The 20,086-nt window shown below is 38.4% G+C and overlaps 2 protein-coding genes across 4 annotated transcripts; one reads left to right on the top strand and one right to left on the bottom strand.

Moving 5' to 3' along the window:
- Positions 1-211: 211 nt before the first annotated feature.
- CYP27C1 (cytochrome P450 family 27 subfamily C member 1) lies at positions 212-19,862 on the top strand. 3 transcript variants are annotated; one of them, XM_071435205.1, is made up of 10 exons: positions 212-672; positions 5,240-5,430; positions 7,068-7,267; positions 9,008-9,217; positions 10,506-10,669; positions 13,169-13,335; positions 14,111-14,189; positions 14,870-15,073; positions 17,498-17,659; positions 18,470-19,862. In XM_071435205.1, exons 1-9 carry the CDS (start codon positions 343-345, stop codon positions 17,612-17,614), a joined length of 1,662 nt encoding a protein of 553 aa, XP_071291306.1. In that variant the 5' UTR covers positions 212-342; the 3' UTR covers positions 17,615-17,659; positions 18,470-19,862. The 3 variants fall into 3 exon arrangements, with proteins under 3 accessions (XP_071291306.1, XP_071291305.1, XP_071291307.1); XM_071435204.1 differs by having other exon boundaries at positions 17,498-19,862; XM_071435206.1 differs by having other exon boundaries at positions 535-672; positions 5,313-5,430; positions 17,498-19,862.
- LOC139593821 (phostensin-like) lies at positions 670-1,916 on the bottom strand. Its single transcript, XM_071435209.1, has 2 exons — positions 1,793-1,916; positions 670-1,692 (listed from the first exon to the last, which is right to left on the bottom strand). The coding sequence occupies exons 1-2, from the start codon at positions 1,843-1,845 to the stop codon at positions 1,245-1,247; spliced, it is 501 nt and encodes a 166-aa protein (XP_071291310.1). The 5' UTR covers positions 1,846-1,916; the 3' UTR covers positions 670-1,244.
- Positions 19,863-20,086: the final 224 nt, after the last annotated feature.

Consider the following 20,086-nt stretch of genomic DNA (forward strand, 5'->3'; position numbering starts at 1 on the left):
GTTTTTTTTAAAAAGTAGGAGAAAGATGGGGTGAGCTTTTCACCAAACTAATGGGTGAAAGAGGCAAAAGCTGGACTTTGGCTGCATGTATAATGGGTAAATTTATCTGATTTGAATTATACAAAATAATAGGTTCGTTCTATTCAAGTCTCATCCCAGACCCACCCCCCTTTTCCAGCCCTAGGGGAGGGAGCGTTAAATAATGGTCTGTGTAAACTGATGCTCATGCAGTAAGAGTTTGGAGAAGTGCTGCTTGTACAAGTTAAAGCAAGCACCGAAGAAAGAGCAACCAAATAAAAAGCAGCTGCAGGAGCAAAGTGGACCCTTCTGAAACTGCAAGTCATGTCTTTCTTCACCAGAGTTTTGACGATGAAATGCAAGCAGACACTTGAACGTGAGAGGACTTACTTTTACCAGGCGCTTTTTGCCAGCAGCAGCAGGTTTCCCGGGCAGCCGCGGCCGTGCAGCAGCAGCCAGCCGCTGGAGGTGCGGAGCGGCCGGCGGGCAGCGGCGGCGAACAAAGGCGAGGGGCGCGGAGCGGAGCTGCTGGAGCCCCCCCGGCGCCGCCTGGGCAGGGTGAAGAGCCTGCACGAAATGCCCGGACCCAACACCCTCTACAACCTCTACGAGTTCTTCTGGAAGGACGGCTTCGGCCGCATTCATGAAATCCAGGTACAGCTCCCTCGGGTACTTAACGCGTTAATCACGCCAGGGTTACTTAAACCTTTCCTTTCTTCCCCTGGTAAAGCGCCGGTGAATCGCCGGGCGAGCAGCACCGCAGCCGGGCATCGCCGCCGCCCTGCCTTCCCGCAGGGGAGAGCTGGGTTTAGGGGATCCCCCGCTCCAGTTCCCGCAGCCCCGGAGGCTCCGGCAGTTTTGTTTCGCGGGGGATCCCACGATCCCGGTGCCCCGGCGCCCGCGAGCGCTCCCCGCGCATCTTTGTGCGCGTTTTCAACCGCTGGGGAGGTGCCTCAAGCTCAAAGAAGGGAAAAAAAAAAACCAAAAAACTTTTTTTTTTTTTTTTTTTTAACTGGGCTGTTTCACAAGCTTGCAGAGGGCTTATTTTCCGCGGGCAGGGCTGGGAAACGTGGGCTTCCCCGGACTCTTGGACTGCAGCACCCACCCGTGCGGTGAGGCTGCGCCGGCACCCGGGGCCGCCCCAACCCCGCCGCGGCCGCTGCTCTTCCCTCAGCCCGGCCCCGCCGTGCTCGAGACCATTTTGTCTCTCCTGCCCCGGCCTCCCCTTACATAAATACACTCTGCCTATCGCGGTGCCTGAGGGAGGGGTAGATGCGCCTGGCCCCGCTGCCGTCAGTGCTGGCCGGCCCTGTGGCGGGAGGCGGGCGGTTCGAACTCGCCGGGGGGGCGAGGGACAGGCCCGGAGTGGTCGCGAATGGTGGCGGCTGGCGCCGCCGGCCCTGCCGCCCCCTGCCCGGCCGCCACATTGGCGCGGGGGAGGGGAGCGGTGGCGGGAAGCGCGGCCGGATGGCGGCGTGAGGGGAGGGGAGGGAAGGACGGAGGGAAGGACGGAGGGCGGGCCGAGAGCGGCTCCTGTCACCTGGCGTGTGGCGGTGCTGCAGCGGGGGGAGGCGGCCAAGCGAACCAGAGGCCAGGTGGGGCTTGGGCAGCGTCCTCCGATCTGGGCACCTCCGCTGCTGTGGAGCCGTGGCGGGTCCTCTCCTTCGTGCGCACCTGGTGAGGGTGGGCGAGGCGCGTTATCCCTGAGGGAGCTAGGGAACGAGGATCTCTGTGCAGCGCCAGTGTGGGATGCTGGCATGGGCAGCACTCTTACCGTAAGGCTGTCGCTATCCAGAGATGAATTCTTTTGGTTGCTTGGCCAAACATGTGGGTTTCATTCCTGAAAAGTCACAGTGCATCTCCTGGGGCCCTTTCCCCGTGCAGTCCAAGCGATTCTAAAGGAAGCGCTTTGTGTATAAGGGAGTAAAGCTGCGTGTTTCACTCTTCTGCAGCTGTGGATCCATGAGCTTTCCACCGGCAGTACATATCTTGTTGGGAATACTTCAAACTGGGCATTTATTATTTTGCTTTTCTTAGTGACCTTTCCCAAATCGCTAAGAAATTCACAGTCAGAAATTCACAAACCCCAAGAGGTTTGCTGTCTGAAAATTACTGACATTTCAAGAAAAAAGAAGAGAGAGAAAGGAAAATAAAAATAGAAAAGGGAAAGTAAAGAAAAACGAACTTTAAATGGTATGAGAATCAAAACTTGAAAGTTAAGATTTACAAAGGGCCTAAAAACACCAGGAAGAGGCAGGAGATAGAAAAATAAAGCATCACATAAGTTGCTTAGTTTTGTCCAGCTTTCTTATATTGACAATTTAGATTTTTAAGAAGAAATGTTAGGATGTATGCTGTCTTCCATGGCACCCAAACTAGATTGCTAATGATGAATTGCTCAGCTTGATTGCTTGCTAACTAAGACATGCACGTGGAAGTTGAAGACAGCTAAAGCTCTTTGTTTCATTCTGTTTCTTTTTTTCCTCTAACTCTGTGGTGGTGTACAGAATTTGAGAGGTACTCATCATAGTTTCATAACACTAAAAACCTACCATTAGTTTCAAGTTCTTTCACTGTCAAAACAGTGAAAATCATTCAAAATATTAAAAAGAATATAAGACATCCTAAATAGTTTATCCTTTTCACTACCACTAGCTGATATGGGTATTTTTTTCTTTAGTGAATTCTATTCCTAGAAAGAAAAGCGTGAGGAAGGATAAGGAGAAATTGCAATGTAATATTAGTTTTTTATTCTGCCTAGAGTCTCAAGAATCACAGGATGCCCTGTTTGCCTACACGTAGAATGCAAGTAGGCATTAAATTTAACAGTCTGTTAAATTTAACAATACAGTGAACATCAGGAATGAATTAATCCCAAACCCTTTGGTAACCAGCACAGCTACTTAAACGATGTCCTTTGGTGCACACAAATATTTGTGTGCTATATGCAGAAGGGGTGGGGAAGCCGAGAGCCTTTTCACAAAGGAGGTTCTGTTCTCAGTAACATGATTCCAGCTAGATCTGGCCAAAGTAGTAATGCCTACAGCAATTATGACAAAGGGAAAGTATTTTTAATTTGATGGGGTTGGATCTCTTTTGTCTCATCAGTGCTATGCAAGGATAAAGAAAAGAAAGGTGAGGAGGGAGGGATTTGGATGCTGGCAGTTTGAATTTATGGTGTGTGAAAGAATGACTGGTGTGAGAGTGGTATGTGAGGCACCAGAGAGGAACATTTTCAAGGTTTGGAACAAAGGAAAGAAAAAACCCATGTTGTGATAGAAAATATTGAAATGGAAATCCTGGGCATTTTTTAATACATGAAGTTGACAGAATGGTGTTCAATCTATTGAAAGAAAGCATGTCCAAATACTTTGTTCTTTCCAAATAATTTGTTCCTGTCCATTTCTGGTTTTAAACTAGTATTTAATTTATTTGATTGCATGGCTTGTCACTTGATTTATTTTCTGTTGAAGTTGTTGTCCCATGTAAACCTCACCATCACTGAAAAAATAAACTGCTCCCTAAGTACCAAAATTTTTTGAACCTGTTTTTCTGTGACTGGTGGCCTGTATTCCTCTCACTCCACTGATTTTTCCTTGCCACACCCCTTTCACAACTCATGCTTTTTTTTCAAGACACATACTCTCAAAGTTATTATCTCCAAGTTCAGTATCCCTAAAGTATTTCTAAGGCAAGAGATGCTTTTGATTTTGGGAGAGGTTGTTCATACTTGGTCTGTCTGTGGTGTTGGTTAGGAGCAGACCACACAGAAATGACAACTGAGTTCCTGCTGTAGCATTTCCCTCATCAGGATGACCAATACATGTGTCTCATATGAATCTAGATGCTGATTTTTGAAAATGGTAAGAATATTTAGACCTTTGACTGAAGTTGTCCATTGTGTTCCAAAAGTAGTTAAGAGGTGACTGGCAGAGACCACAATTGCACAACTCATGTTTTATTTGGAAACTAGACAAAAAGAATTACATTTTTTTAAGTGTACTTGGTATCATATTCTGAAGAGTGATTCATGTGTCTTTAACTTATTGTTGGCAATTAAACAGTTCATCTCTGTAACTAAGATTAAATAAAATATATTTCACATAAATTAATCTTGGGTCAATACTAGATTTTCACAAGTGCAGTTGGTGTCAACCATCTTTGGTTTATAATCAGCATAACTGTGTGCAGATGTCTTTGGATTAGAATATAGATAATGTGTCAAACTTAAACTTTGGTCAGTTTAACTTGTCTTAATACTTTAACCAGAAATAAAGGCTTTAAAATTGATTTTCACAGTCTTAAGAATATCTTTTCAATAACTGCTTTGCAGTTTTGGGGGAGTTTTTCCCCCCCTCTGAAATGAGGATGTACCTTGACTCCAAGTGAATTTGTAAGAGTTGAGAATTTCACTTCATGACCATGTCAGAATGAAATTTATTTGAAATAATCAGTAAGATTTCATGGGAGAGTGATAGTGCAATCTTACTGGAAAACTGGGTTGGTTTTGTATGTTTGTTTTAATATATATATATATACACAGCTTAATGTTTCCAATCCTCTTTATTAATTTCCAATCCTCTTATTTGCCTCAAGCCTGAATCACATGATTTGTGGATCAACCACTTAATAAACCCCATTTGAAGAATAAGATCCCACATTTTCCTTTCTTTTGCAGAATTAGCATATGTCTCTCTGAAATTTCTGTTCTAAAATGCAGTTTTTCACTAGGCTGTTGTGCTGTCATTATTCTTGGTTAGGTGTGAGAAACTTATGCATAGCTTCTTTATAAGCAATTAAATGGTAGAGTAAGTAGTTATTCACAAAAGATATCTTTGTATTGTACTGGTAATTTAACCCTATACGCTTTCATGTTTTTCATTTTTGCAGACATGCTTTCTGACCTGTTTGATCTGAAGGGATGTGTTTTGAAGTGCTTTCATCTTCTCAGTGTTTGGTTTCACTCATACTCTGTGCCTTAGAGCTTTGGGTCTTTCCAGTCAGGGTCCTGAACTGTGTGACCTCTCTGTTTTCCTTGTGAATATTTCACAGTAATGCTTACATGCTTCTCCTGACATTTCAAACTGTTCCTTGACTAGAAGGCTGGGGATCAAATTCTAGATGTGAGAGAGTTTGTGTATAACAAATTGTTAGTTTCCTTTTGTCATAGTTTTCCTTAGTAATACTTGACTTCTGTTTCTCTTTGTTGGTGATGCTGTAGCAAAAACACACTCAGGAATATGGAAAGATCTTCAAGTCTCACTTTGGTCCCCAGTTTGTTGTATCCATTGCAGATCGAGACATGGTTGCTCAAGTGCTCCGAGCAGAAGGCAGAGCACCACAAAGAGCCAACATGGAATCCTGGCAGGAGTACAGAGATTTACGGGGGAGAGCCACGGGGCTCATTTCTGCGTAAGTGCTCTCAGCCCTTCACTTTCCCTGTTTTCTTGTGCAAGTTTAGGGATTTTCTGAAGGACTGTACAGGTCATCTGGGAAATCACGCTTTCCTCTGTGGGGAAATTTGTGTGTCTAGTGGGGAGAAGTATTTGTGGTGAATGCTATGAATTTGTCCTGCTGTGAAGTTTCAAAGGCATGGCAATGATGTGTAGTTGAGTGTGCAGTGAGCTACTTTGCACAAAGACATTCTTTGGGAGTGTGTATCAACTGGAGTTTGAGCTGAGTCACTTACCTGCAAGCAGTTTTACAGAATAGAGCTTACTAGCTTTGGCACTGCACTGCATGAATGTGGGTTCATTGCATCAGTTCTAGACTGTTCTATCTAGCAGGCAGTGTGCTGTGTGGAATTGTTGGCTCAGATTGGTTTTAGCTTTATTGTTCTTTGAAGTGCCCCCTCAGTAGACAAATGTAAAGAATGGTCAATTCACACTGTAGTGCATCCCCAGACAGATATTTTTGAATCTGGCTGGATCCAGAAGAGCTATCTGTCTGTGCAGCTTGCATAACCTGGCAGCGCATGTGGGTGTGGTTAATTGCCACTGGGAACTACTCAGAGTCCCCACTGACATAGGATGTTTATTTAGAGGGAAATTAATTTCCTGAGTCATGGACAGTCTGTTTTTCATGGTAGCAAAAGTGTTATGTATTGCACTGCAGACCCAAATCTTAAGCTGCAGTTGAGACTCAAACTAACAGTTCCTTGATACTTAGTGAAAAGAGATCTTAAATCAGGAGACTCAGGAGATATATGTTAAAGAGATCAAATTCTTCTGCTGGATGATAAGTTTCTGTGCCTTGCAATGGCATTGCTCCTGGTAAAAAAAGTAATGGGAAATATAACAATTTTAAATAAACACATAAAAGATAATTGCCCATTTTCATAAGGAATTGAAAAGTATGCTTGGAGCCACTGTTCCCAAATACGCTGCTCATACAGAGCATGTAGATACTACAATTCAGATTTTTAGTCTTCAGCATCAAGGTTTCCATACATAGCTCAGCTAAAGCAGAATGTGTAGCTGTAAGTTGTTTCTCTGCAGGTAGCTCTGCTCTCTTATTACTTTGTGGGTTTAGAGCTGGGACAGCTGAAAGTGATGTATCAGTAACAGAATTTATGGTACCAGCTCAAGTTGTTGATTTGTCAGATGTGAATGTGAGACCTTTATTTGGTAATTAAGTACTGGTTCTCTGTAAAAGCAGTTTTGCAGACCACCCATTCGAGGTAATTTTAATAGAATATCTTACAAATTTCTTGCATTAGCTACTACTAACAGACTAACATAGGGACACTCATCAAATTCGGATCATTGAGTGGGCAAGTTCTGTCACTCAACCCAGAGATTGACTTACACCTTAAGATACAGGTTGCATCACTGAAATTTAATGAGGACATGCAATAATACAGAATATAATTGTAGGAGCAGAATAAAATTGTAGGAGCACAATACAAAATATACATTATCATAATTTTCATTTTACCATTTGCTCTCATTTGACATGAAAAATTACAAACAGTTTGGTTGCAGAGCTCTTACCCAGCTGATGATTGTTAAGGAAAATCATGTATTGACATTATTAATAATTTCTTCTAGAGAGGGGGAGCAGTGGCTAAAAATGAGAAGTGTACTGAGGCAAAAAATTCTGAAACCCAAAGATGTGGCTGTTTACTCTGAAGGAGTCAATGAAGTTATCACAGACTTAATTAAAAGAATCCACACCCTCAGAAGCCAAGAGGAGGATGGGGAAACAGTGACCAATGTTAACAACCTTTTCTTCAAGTATTCAATGGAAGGTAAGCCCAGGGTGAATCTGTAAAGAAAATGGATGTAAAGCAGTGTGGTTGTGGTTAGGAATTTCTGTCAAATGACTGTGCTGATTAATCTGAAAAAGGAAGTTTGATATTCTGCATTTGTGTGTCTTCCTAGTTAGTGCATTGGGTATCAGTAGGATTCCTTTTTAGAGTCCTTGTATTAAGGAGCAATTCCCATGGAAGTGCTGGTGTATAGGTAAAATGTTCAGTCAAGGTCTTGAACAGTCTCAGTACTCTGTATTTCTGTATTAGTTTCTCAAGAATAAGGGTGCTGACTTTCTAACAGGTGACTTCTAAGGCATGTTAATTTCACAATATACCAGCCAAATTCCAATGAGGAATCCCCATGTGATGTATCTAAATTCAGTTCACAGCTTAATGTGGGAAAAAATACTGCTTTTCCCTGCCTACAGATGCCAACTATGGGATTGTTATGCTTACCTTAAGATCATCTGCCACTGGCTACCATTAATGAGGGAATGCTGAATGAAACCCTGGCCTGAGCCTGTATGGCATTTCCTGTGTTCTTATAGAAATCTCATGGTGACACATATTTTATATATTTCTTTAACTGACTGCATACAACCCCATCTTGTTACATGTAATGCCTTTTAAAAACATTGGTACTCTTTGCTGACAGGCAACTGAGTAATTTGGGTTTTGAAGAATATCCAGATTGCTCACTTTGTGTCAAATTACTGGCTGCCTGCTTGGTCTGTTTCACATTAATAGTGTCTAAAAATGGCATTTAACTACCAGTTTATGGAATTTCAAACTGTGAGCTTACAGATTCACTGTAACTGATGGGTTGGTTTAAATTCTTCACATTCTTTTAGTTTTTCACTTGTAACTTGTGCCTGGCACACATTTATTTTCTATATGACTTGCTGTTTATTTAACTTAGCCTGTAACTGTTCAGAGAACCAATACATAAGATTTCTTTGAAGGGACCATGTAAGCAGTGAGAGGATGTATAAGAACTAGCAGTTTCTGAAAGAGGCAAAAAGGAAAGAAAAGATGCAGAAAAATATCTTCCCAGGGAGGAAAATTAGGAAAGGAAGAGTGAGTTAAAAATAACCAAATTTCAAAATTAATTTTGTTAGTAAAGATAAGGTCTAGTGGAGGTGCCTGCAGAACTGCAGAAAAAGATCCGTGAAAATTACAGCAAGTCAGAACAAGAGACAGTCAATATTGTCACTTGCAACAGTGTCACACTGCTGTTTTTTAGGGTCGGGTGGAGAATGGTGTGTGCAGTGGAAGCACTATCTGGAGTGCAAGATTTTTATCCATTTACACAAACTCAGCATTCATTTGCTACCAGCTGATGACAGACACAGCCAGTAGTAGAAACTCCTCTGTTGTCAGCAGTTATCAGAAATGTCTTTGGACTCGTGTGTCCCTGAGTGTTCAGAGGCCAGCAGGGCAGGCTTAGGATTCACAGTGCAGTGCAAAACACAGCAAACGGGCTGGAGGCTGCTCTGCTTCTGGTGGAATTCCTGGCTGCCTTCTCATGCTGAGCATTATTGACATAGCAACTACTGTCTTGCTGCAGTGTTTAGCTGGGCTCTTTTACTGTGCTCTGGATTTCTGTTTTATCTGTTCCCCAACTGAAGTAGTAATAAATTTCTTGTAAAGTAGTTCCATTTAATGCTAATTAATTCCTTAAATTATTAATATAATCATGTATGTATATAGACAATTCTTTCATTTTTTTATGTGCAGGTGTGGCCACTATTCTGTATGAATGCCGGTTGGGCTGCCTGGAAAACAACATCCCACAGCAGACTGTTGAATATATTGAGGCTCTGGAATTGATGTTTAGCATGTTTAAGACCACTATGTATGCAGGTGCTATTCCTAAATGGCTTCGTCCACTTATTCCAAAACCCTGGAGAGAGTTCTGCAGATCCTGGGATGGACTCTTCAAATTTAGTAAGATTTAGTAGTAGAAAAGTTCAGCTGTATTTCTGCAGGTTCTGTGTGTGTTTGAACGGGACAAGCTGCATTTCTCTTCTAAAATTATAAGAAGACATTGTGGCAGAAGTAAGTTTCATATTAAATGCAGACTGGCCAGGGGAACTGTTTTAAAAAATATTCTACTGAAAACAAAATTTATCAGTACATTTCAAAACTCCCCTATTTTATACTGCTCTTTCTTTATTTATCTTCATCTGTTTCAGCACCCGCTTGTCATTCCAGGTCCAAGAGCTTTGCCAAGGTTTTATCTTAAGCCCCTTCAGTTTTAATGAGGGTAGTTTTGTTGACTTCAGCAAAATTTTAATTAGGCACCCTAACATAATCACCACTAAAACTGACTAGAAAGTTAATAAACTAGACACTAGCAATTCATTAAACACTTTGTAAAGTTTATTTATATATATACAAGTGTATAAGTTGACATTGAAGTACACTGATGTACTACAATATGGGCTTTTTGGTAAATAAAACATTCCAGGCTACTTTATGAATCAGTTTTCGTGTGAGTAGGAAGAAGGAGTTGTCTTTGCAATTTTATTTTTTTTTTAATGTACTTGAGTGTTAAAAAAACTTGAACCCTTTTTCTCTGTCAAGTATTAGAAAGCTGCATGCATTTTCATTTTTTGTAAGCTCATTCTGTGAGCTCATTCTGTGAACCATTAACTTTCAGAGGAGTTTTTCTTTTCTTAAATTCCTTGCTTGACCAAAGATGCTGTTTGCAGTCACTAGAATGTACATGGAGCTATGGGTGAAATTGCTCAGTGTGTCATTCATTGAAGTTTTTGTATTTTTGTTATCACTTGATGGTCCTCATCTTCCTCTTCAAAATAATTAAGTTCTGTGGCTTTGACCTTCTGGTTGCTGCTAGTATCTTGCAGCAGCCTCTGTGCTGAGCTGCAGCGTGCTCTGCAGAGTCCACCACTTCTTGCAGAGTCACCAGGAGACAAGCCAGGTGGGCATAAAACTTGGCCTTGAGTTTCCCTCAAGGAAGGTCACTGAAGTCTCTTGTGTCCTTTCTTTGTGCTCAGCATTCTCATGCTGTGAGCTGCCAAGGTTACTGTCAGCTCAATCTTTCCTTGCCATGAGTACCTAAAGACCTCCACCATCACTCTAGGATTTTTCCTTAAGAAAAAAGATTTTTTTTTTCCCCTAGATGTGCAGTGTAGTGTGAGAAAAGTGATTGCTGAATGGAAGCAGCACAAAAATAAAAATGGAGGCTTAACAATTTTTTTGAATCCCAAAGGTCAAATCCATGTTGACAACAAATTGAAGGCTATTCAGTCTCAGCTGGACCAAGGAGAAGTAGTGAATGGTGGGCTACTTACACACCTCCTAGTGAGTAAGGAACTTACTTTGGAAGAGATCTATGCCAACATGACTGAAATGCTTCTGGCAGGAGTGGACACAGTAAGCTTGTTACCATTTTTCTTGTGCATAGTTGTTTTTGTACACCAGGATCACTGGCAGCTCTCTTCAGGGGGGTTAAATTACTGGTAAGGATGTAATTTTAACAGATTTAAGCCATGAGGCCTTTAAAGTGATACAAAATACTTCCTGTAGTGTGTAATCTCTCCACTGGAATGAAATCAGCGTTCTGATCTAGCTGTGGTTTACAGGAACCCATCACTTGGGAGTCTGTTCCTCAGTTTATTAAACAGATAAAATAGCAATTGTCTTTACATTCAGCTTGTATTTCATACATTTTCTTTTACTAGTTTGCTTATCAGGTTGGTGTTTGTGCTACTTTAGGTGGAGCATGATAGGAAAGTTAGGGTGAAAAACATTGATCAATAAATTCATATTGGTAAAGGATTTCCATGTATGGCTAATTAAATCAACTGGGACACACACTATGGATCAGATACCTGGTTTCTGCTGGAATCCATTTCTGGGGGAATGGTAGGCCAGCAATGATGTGGATAAGGCACAAGTTCACTCTGCCCCTGCTTGTGCTGGCAACATAGAGTCAGGCAGAGGCAGAGACCTGTGATAGAGGCTCAGGGTTAGTGGGGCTGGTGTATCCAATATGTGAACACCTAGGAATGTGTTTCAGGTGTCTCTCGTTCTTTATTCTTCTAATTTGCCATACATTTGAAGAAAAATTAATGTCGTGTGTACTTCCCCCCTCATTCCTAGCATATGAAATCAGTGTAGCTCAGTACTGACTGCAGCATGACCATTGGAAGAATAAGGAAAGAGAAAGATGAGTTATTGTATGTAAAATGTATACAGAGCTATTTAGAATATTGGTGAACACTTCTACTATAAATGATTGTTACTGAACAAATTTTTTAAGGAAATTGTATTAATTAGATAGAGAAGTGTTATGTAGGACTTAAATAGTCTTATAGTAAAAAGGTTTAAAATAAGTAAAAAAGTAAAATGGTCTTAAAGAAAAGAAAAACTCTCTGGTTAATTGAATTCAGATTTTTTTGGCTTAAGAAACTTTGTAAGGTTTCTAAAGAAAACCAAAAAACCCCAGCATCAATCACTTTTGAATTCCAAAATAAGGAGAATATGTAAAACTTCTTCATGTGCTGAATATTACTCCATTGGTTAAATGTCCCAAGGGTTTAATAATTTGCAGAGGTTTTTGATGTTGGTTCTTAAGTAAAACAGTTATTAATCCCATTAATTTTCTAATCTTTCACACCATTAATTTTCCATTTTTAGTGTGTGACATTTTTCATTAAACTAAAAGGACAATGTTCATGCCAGGAAGAATTACCCTTTCCATTTGACTCAGCTTTCTCAGCTGGCAACAGTCTTTTTCTGAGAGGACTATACTTCTGATTTCCTAATTTTCAAGTACAAAACAAAAATGGAAGGAACCTTTTTTTTTTTTCTTCTGCTGTCAATTCAGATCTCATTTTATCATAGAAGCTGAAAGAGATTTTGAGGATAATAAAAGCTTTCAGCAGAATTGTGAGGCAGTTGTTGGCTACAAAGCATTTTGTCTGTTCCTGGAGCAGTCCTAATTTTTAAGAAGTTATGAAGGAACTGGGAATCTGGGAAGGAACACTGTTTAATCAGAGAAGTTCTGTACAATTTTCAGCTGCTCTGGGTTGCACTGTAGAAGGCACAGCCATTCCATATTGCAAGAAAATCAAGAAAAGCTTATGAGAGTTGTTCTTCAAGCATTATACCCCTGTTTGAAGACAAGACATAAAAGGTCACCATCATGATGAATTTGCATTCTAAATTGATCTTAAACTTAAGACCAAAATAAGACATTTCCACAAACTGATTTTTTATCCAGCTGTGGTGAAAAAAGATTAGATGATGGGGTTCTTTCAATCCTCTTGTGCTCAAAGTTGAACCGTGTCCTGCCTCGTGTTCTGTTTCTTCTTCACACAAAATATTTTTAAATGATAGTGGTGGAGCATTGCTTACCAAAAGGATAAAGTATAATCTTAGGCAGTGGTGATATCAATTCTGTTGTGTGGATGCTATGGGGGGACCCCCATATGCTTAAAAGGGGTTGGAAATGTTGTGAGAAGAATTTTCTTATCTTGTTTCCTGTGAAGTGTTTTTGTTGGAAGGAAAGGTGAAATGCATATTGAAAACTAAGAGCTGACTTAATCCATTGCTGTTTGGAGTGTTTATGTTTCAATATTGCTCACATAGTTGGGTTTGCATTTGGTTTGTCTGTTGCTTTTTATATTTCACTGGGAAAATATCAGCAGGGATTGTTTTGATATGTGGTGGACTTTTAGATGGAAAAGGGATGAAGGAGGGGATGGCAACGTCTGGCAACCTCCCATTGAATCCAGATGTGACTCATTGCCAGCCTCTTTCATAACTCTAAACATTTAAAACACATAGTTGAAAGCTGATTGTTTTTCTTGGCTTGAAATTAGTATTAATGTAATCTTGTTGGGCTTGATGATTGTGGTTTTTCCTTAGACTTCTTTCACTTTGTCCTGGGCCATATACTTGTTGGCAAAGCACCCAGAGGTGCAGCAACGTGTTTATGAGGAAATAGTCAATAAACTGAGAAAAGATCAAGTTCCAGTGGCTCATGATGTCCCAAAATTGCCTTTGATTAGAGCTGTCCTGAAAGAAACCTTGAGGTAAGTAGCAGACAACTAAAAGATTTAATTCCATGTTATTCTAATGAATTTTGAGTCCATTTTAGCATTTGTAGTTTATTGTTTCTAGTGCAATTTGCTGCTTCTACTTTTATTTATTTCAGCAGTATTGTGTCCAAGGATGCTCAAGCAATGAATAAGATAGATTATATAATGTTTAGTGTTTCTCAGTATGGTAGAAGTGGTATCACAAACATAGGACATGTCTATTAAGGTAGGGAATAGAAAGCTTTATTTTTCCCTTTAGTCTGTATGATAAAATGTAACAAACTTCTCCCCCACACTGGTACTTCACAGTCCCACTTCAACAATTTTAAGCTTTTTGATTTAAATGAAAGTCATGTGACATACTTTTTTTAAAAATATGTTTATACTAAATGTTCATAATGAGGGGAGGGGAGTAAGAGGATTTTAGAGAAGGCATCAATAAGGCTTTTTCAGCTTTAGCAGTAGTGCTAAAATGTCTCCAGCTTGACCACCTACCTTCATGCTTGTACATGTATAAAGCAAATAAATGCATAGACCAAATAGCTCAATCTTCAGTTACTAATAAATAACTTTTCTTAGATGATGGTCATATTCTCACAGATGATTCAAGGTCTTTGAAGCTTCAAGGTGTTCTGTACTCTATAAACATTTTTGGTGTGAATGATTATGGCATTCATCCTGCATATTTGTGAATGCAAATTGGAATCTTAACATTTTAAAATTTGTGTTAGTTATTACTTTTGAACTTCAGATAAATATTTCTCACTAGGTTATATCCAGTATTGCCAGGAAATGGAAGAGTGACCCAAAAAGACTTGATCATTGGAGGATACTTGATACCTAAAGGGGTAGGTTCTGTTGAAGTCCTCTGCAGAGAACAGTTTAATTTTTGCAAATGAAATATGATCTGCTCCAACATATATACACTTCATTGATTTTAAAAGTTTTCACCATGCTAGAACATTAGGAGGAAAGTATTTCAGTAATACCCATTTATATGCCACAAATAGATTTTATGATTGACTTGTTGCTGTTGTTTTGATATTTTTTATTTGGGTCCTCACCTGCAAATGAAATTTATCATCATGACTTCTTCTTAATATCTTTGATAGTGGAGTCTATTTATAACATATCTGTGTAATGATACAATTCAATTTAAAAAGCATAGATTTCATTATTCTTGCAGTTTTCCAATTCTTTGTCTGTTAATTCCCTTTGTGGAAAGTTTCTCCCTTTTTCTCAAAGCAACTTCATGAAACAATTCCCAATACTTGTAACTTGTTCCCATCTCCTTCCCCACTGCATGTTCTCTAATATATCCAGCAACATTGAAAACAATTTGAAGATTATTTCCTTTGACCAACTGAGTGAGGGATTTGATTTTTGAGGTATCCTTTTGTCTTCAGAATTACTGAGTTGCTTAATTTTTATCACCTCTTATTGCAGAAATTACAGTAATTGTAAATGCTTTTAAATTTTGTTATGTGTGTTGGAGCTAGCTAAATATAAATATCATTTGTTTCCTCAGACCCAGCTGGCACTTTGTCATTATGCCACTTCATACAGTGAAGAAAATTTCTCAGTGGCAAATGAGTTCCGACCTGAGCGCTGGCTGAGGAAAGATAACTTGGACAGAGTAGACAACTTTGGCTCCATCCCCTTTGGTTATGGCATTAGAAGTTGTATAGGAAAAAGAATTGCAGAGCTGGAAATCCATCTTGCACTGATTCAGGTTAGAGCTATGTGACAGCACTACAAGAAGAAAGTGAATTGGTATTGTTTTTTTTAATGTATGCCATTTCTGGGTATCCTACAGTGCTCAAAATCTTTGTTTTGGAGTGTTGTCTAACGTACTCAAGCTGCAAAGACTTAAAAATTGAAAATAATCATGCTTGAAATACAGCATAGTACCTAAACTACATTGCAGATGGTATAGTACACATGATGTAAAACTAAAGGTAAGTTTGTTAAGGAAATATATAGATTTGGTACAGAAGGCTTTTGTAAGCAAATCAGAAATCTTTCTTAATGTATATTACAATGGTTACCTGCTGAATTTCTGTGTTTATTTTAGAAGAATTCAGAACTTACAAAGATGGAAAATAGATTTTATATCCTTGTACTGATCACAGTGTGATGACAAACAGTAGAATTTTTCTATGTTCTGGGCTTTTCTGTCTCTTCTGGTTCTTTCTTTTAACTCATTCTCATTTTAGATATACATAATTTATAGTTATATAAATAGTACATATTTAGATATATTGTTTTTGATTGGTTCATATCATAAAGAAAACGTTCCCAACAGCTGCTACATTTTTTGTCATTTACAAGACAGCCTACAGCTCAAATAATGAGTACAGACTGTGCAATCAAATAGTGAAGATTTGACAATTATTTATAGTTACTTAACTATAAAAATATTTAGATCCATTTCACGTATTCAAAGGAAAGCTTGATTGAATTTGTCTTTGAATTTCCTTCAATAAACTTTGAGAGCAATCTCTGAACAATTAGTGCCTGTCTTTTGGAGCTGAGAGTGAGAGAGCTCCCAGGGGCTTGGTAAAACAAACACATTTCCATCTTTTTTAAAAGGATGCTCAAGGAAGCAATGGAGAACCTGCTTTGTTTTCTGGAAAGAAACTAGAGCAAATCAGCACACAACCTATTTACAAACACAGAAATGATACTTCAGTGAGTTAAAATTAGAAACACATGGAGCTCATCAACGAGAAATTGTTTCAGACCAATCTAATTTCTTTCTTTGACTTGATCACTTACCTCATGTGGGGGTATAAAGTAAGTCATGTACTCTGACTTCAGGGAGTATTTTCACACGTCCAATATGTTTTTGCTCTCAATTAAATTAATAAAATTTGTTCCAGATGGAAGTGCCCACAAAATGCATGCACAGCTGGTTGGAAAAAGGAAATAGCTGGAGGCAGTAGCTATAGAATAATTGCTGTTGAACTGGGAAAGCATTTAATTAAAATTCAGTAAAAGTCTGTCCTGCATTTGATTTAGGCTGTTATTTTCATTAACAGTGTAAGTGATGGATTAGAGGATAATTTTACAGTTTGCATGGGATAGCAAGCTGCTGTGAATTAATTTAAAATCAGGGGATGTGAATATAGAATTTTGAAGAAAAATAAGAAAAGTTCTAGAAGCAACACAAAATTATTCATTAATGACAGTTGCAAGTTAGTGCCCTTGAGAAGAAATAAATGCATAAATACAGATTTATGAACAACTGTCTGAGTAATATTAGTACCATAAGAATAGACTGGAGTGATACAGTAAAAAATCATTCAATTCTGACAAGGCAATGTGTTTCTAGATAATATTAACAGCATTAGCAAGCATTTTGTATGTCAGAAGGAGGAGCTAAATTACTCAGTCTTGCCAAACACTGATGAGTCCTCACTTAGCAACAATAAACAGCCATCCCCATGCAATGCATTTTAAGAACAATATAGCCAAATTCAAGGAAATTTGGAAGACAAAGATAATAACAAGAGGGATTTTAAAAAGAAAAATTGAATAAAAGCTTCATCAGGCATCTGACACTGAAAAATGTAGTTATGTTTCGGAAAATAATGCATTGGTTATCAGTCATACTAGAGAAAGAATAAGAGAAAATTACTTAATTTACAGAAAAAAGTGTTTGGGACTTATTATTAGGAAAAGTTGAGAATGTTGCAGTATTTCCCTCTCGAAAGTGTAAAAGTAGAGAGCTGAAGTATTCTTCGTTTAGAAGAATGATTCTGATGGGATTGGGATTCCAACAGCTTTCTTAATAATTTCACATATTGATTTATATTAAAGGAAGTGAAATCAAAAAGACATAGAGGGGAACCTCACAAAGTTTGGGAGACCTTAGTTTCTTTGATAGTTCAGACTATTTAATCTGGTTCTGTGGGATTTCTTCCGAAAGGATTTGCTTAGTCCTCCCTCCATCAGAGGAGGAAGATTTTGGATTATAATCTTTACCTTGTAACACCTTCTTTTTCTTTTCCTGGATGGGAATCATAGCACTTAAACTCTGCCAAACTGGCAACACAAATTTTGCTTGTGACAGTGTTATGTTCTCTTGTTTAAAGGCTACTCCTCATTGGTAATTTTGCAGTTTTTCTAATACTTGTCCTGTTTATGTTCACAGCTACTTCAGAATTTTGAAATCAAAATTTCTCCCAAAACGGAACCAGTTCATGCCAAAACTCATGGACTTCTGACTCCTGGAAACTCCATCAATGTCAGATTTTCTGACAGGAAGTGAAACTCAAACATTTTGGAAGTGCTTGTACTATTTTCATGGAAACAGGTTTGCATTTTGTGGAAGTTTAAAACATGCTTGTTCTCTGGTTTGTAGCTATTTGACAATATCATGAAGTTTTATGTTCTGCCTTAGTTCTAGCAGTACATAATAGCAATTACCTCTCCTGTAACAGTTAATTACACATATGAAAATACATAGCAAAAAGATTCCTTCTTGCACTGGGAATCTCCTTTTATCTGGGAGAATTCCTTGTAATAACAGCACATGCATTGAAAAAAGCCAACCAGAAGTAAATTCAGACATGTCAGTATCATTCAGTGGTTTTGTCATGCTGCTACTCAGTGAGTGCATTTGAGAGCAAGGGGATTATTATGTAATATGTGGAAATTAGCTGCATGTATAACTTTATATTTTCCTGTTTCTTGTCCTCCAGTGTTTTTTAAAAGTTTCCATGTAACAATGAAATTTTGAGATCATTTTTTAATATGTAAAAACATTTACTCTACATGTATTAAAAAAAAAATTCCAGTAATATGAAAAGTAAGGATAGAAAAAATACAACATACATCAAGTTGTTTAGACTTGAAATACAGAACATATACAAATTTATCTAAACATAATCCCCATAAAATGTTTTTATAGAGTTTAAAAAAAATAAAAGTCTTAAAAATGAAAGTTTAAATGTCACATTGGAGAGTTTGAAGCCAGGCATTGTTCTCATCACCAAAGCACAAGCCACTTTCATTGTTCTAGCTAATATGCCAAACCTAAATGTAAATATTAAAAGAAAGTAGTTGTTACATTCTTATCATTTAATTAAAATGCTACTTTTGATTTTATTCTGTTCTTCAACAGTAAGAACTGGAAACAGTAAATTTTACTGTTCTTCAGCAGTAAGAACTGGAATTTTCCTATTTTAACTTGCGGAACCCATAGGCAAATACAGAATTCTGTTGGATGGAAATGTGACTACTGAAGTATTCAGAGAAGTTTGTTTACTGTCTGGTGCCTAACAGAAAGAGTGGACACCTGGAAGTTTGGGTTTGGTCTTTTGGGAGTTGTTTTGTTTGGTTCGGTTTTTTTATTATGATTATTTTTCCTATGACAGCCAACAGAAAACTCTCCCTTTCATGATACTTTGGATAACTTTAGTATCACTGCACTAACCTTACATTCCCATTTTTGAGAGAAACCTTGTACCCTGTGTCCACATTATGCCTTGGACAATGTTCAAACCTGCATATCCTACTATGGTACATATGTAATTATATATAGTTAACTGTTTACATGTCAGGCTCTGACTTTTTTGGGAGGTAGTTTACATGCAATCATAAATATTTCAGCTAAATAAACTTAGCAAAAGTTTTGAAACTTGTTTTTTAAAATGACAAAATTTTTCTTTGGTTGTCTAGCCTTTGGAAGTCAAAGACAGGTTAGAAATTTAAAAACACTGTAGTTTTAATGGTGGACATGAAATTTCACATTGCCACCTAGCTACTACAGTTGCACTGTTAAAATATTTTGATTTCTTTTTGTGATGCCTTTTCAAGGTTTAGACAAAAGAGAACCAAAATCTCCTTTGTATGGATCTCCTATGCAAAATAATAACACTAAACAAAACTGGTCTGATCTACTAGAGGAATAAATGCCTACATAAGGACTTTAAAATATTATTATTGTGTTGAGCATATATGTGTACTGTAAGAAAACCAGGTATTCTGTAGGGAGTATTTTCCTTGAACAAGCCTGCCTTCTGATTTTTCCAAGCCTCCCAATTATTCCATCTTTCCTTTTTTTTTCCCTTTTCCATTGTTATTTTCAATTGTCTCCATCTTAAATCAAATGAAGAAATTTGTATTTGCCAGAGCCAGCTGACATCCCGAAGGAGATGCTTTGCAAAATCTGTTTAAAAGTCTATGGACTGAGTATTTGACTCCATAACTCTGCCTGGTTTTGTTGACTTGGAGACAAGGAGCTCCTGCCTTGAATCCAAATTTGGATGCCATATGGTGCCTTCCTTTTGCTTTGTCATAGCATCATTAGAAACACCAGCCACTGCTATGTTGCAGTACATTTGCTGCTTGGTATGAGTCCCTAAGTAAAATGTCAGTGCAGAAGATGGAAGAGACATTCTGAAATGCTTTTTGTAGCATTTGAACCTTTTAATGAAAACAGCCAGTATTTTGTTCTAATGGAGCACCTATCCATGTAAGTTGTCTTTTATACATAATAAAATATTTATACAGAATTTACAAGGCTTTGTTCTTATTTTAATTACTATTTATATTGGCATTTTTCTTTAGCAGCCTCAAGTCTTTAACTTGTTGCATTGAACTGAAAGATTCACTACTCCATGGAAAAGTAATAGTTCAGCTAGAAAAGAGGGGGATTCTTACAAGAATTTAAGGTGTGTAATGAGTTGGCAAAAGGGGAGATAACATGTTAAGAGTACTGTCATTGTGGAGGAAAGGT

Source organism: Agelaius tricolor, unplaced genomic scaffold (assembly GCF_023055355.1).
Source record: "Agelaius tricolor isolate 1412-34295 unplaced genomic scaffold, bAgeTri1.0.p SCAF_10, whole genome shotgun sequence".
NCBI lineage: Eukaryota > Metazoa > Chordata > Aves > Passeriformes > Icteridae > Agelaius > Agelaius tricolor.

Bases quoted from the DNA above. Each gene is read 5' to 3' on its own strand.
- CYP27C1 (XM_071435204.1), top strand. From the start codon at position 343: ATGTCTTTCTTCACCAGAGTTTTGACGATGAAATGCAAGCAGACACTT. The intron at 9,218-10,505 runs GTAAGATTTAGT...TGAATCCCAAAG, and splicing joins GGATGGACTCTTCAAATTTA to GTCAAATCCATGTTGACAAC. The intron at 13,336-14,110 runs GTAAGTAGCAGA...ATTTCTCACTAG, and splicing joins GTCCTGAAAGAAACCTTGAG to GTTATATCCAGTATTGCCAG.
- LOC139593821 (XM_071435209.1), bottom strand. From the start codon at position 1,845: ATGTTTGGCCAAGCAACCAAAAGAATTCATCTCTGGATAGCGACAGCC. The intron at 1,693-1,792 runs GTAAGAGTGCTG...CACCCTCACCAG, and splicing joins TGGATAGCGACAGCCTTACG to GTGCGCACGAAGGAGAGGAC.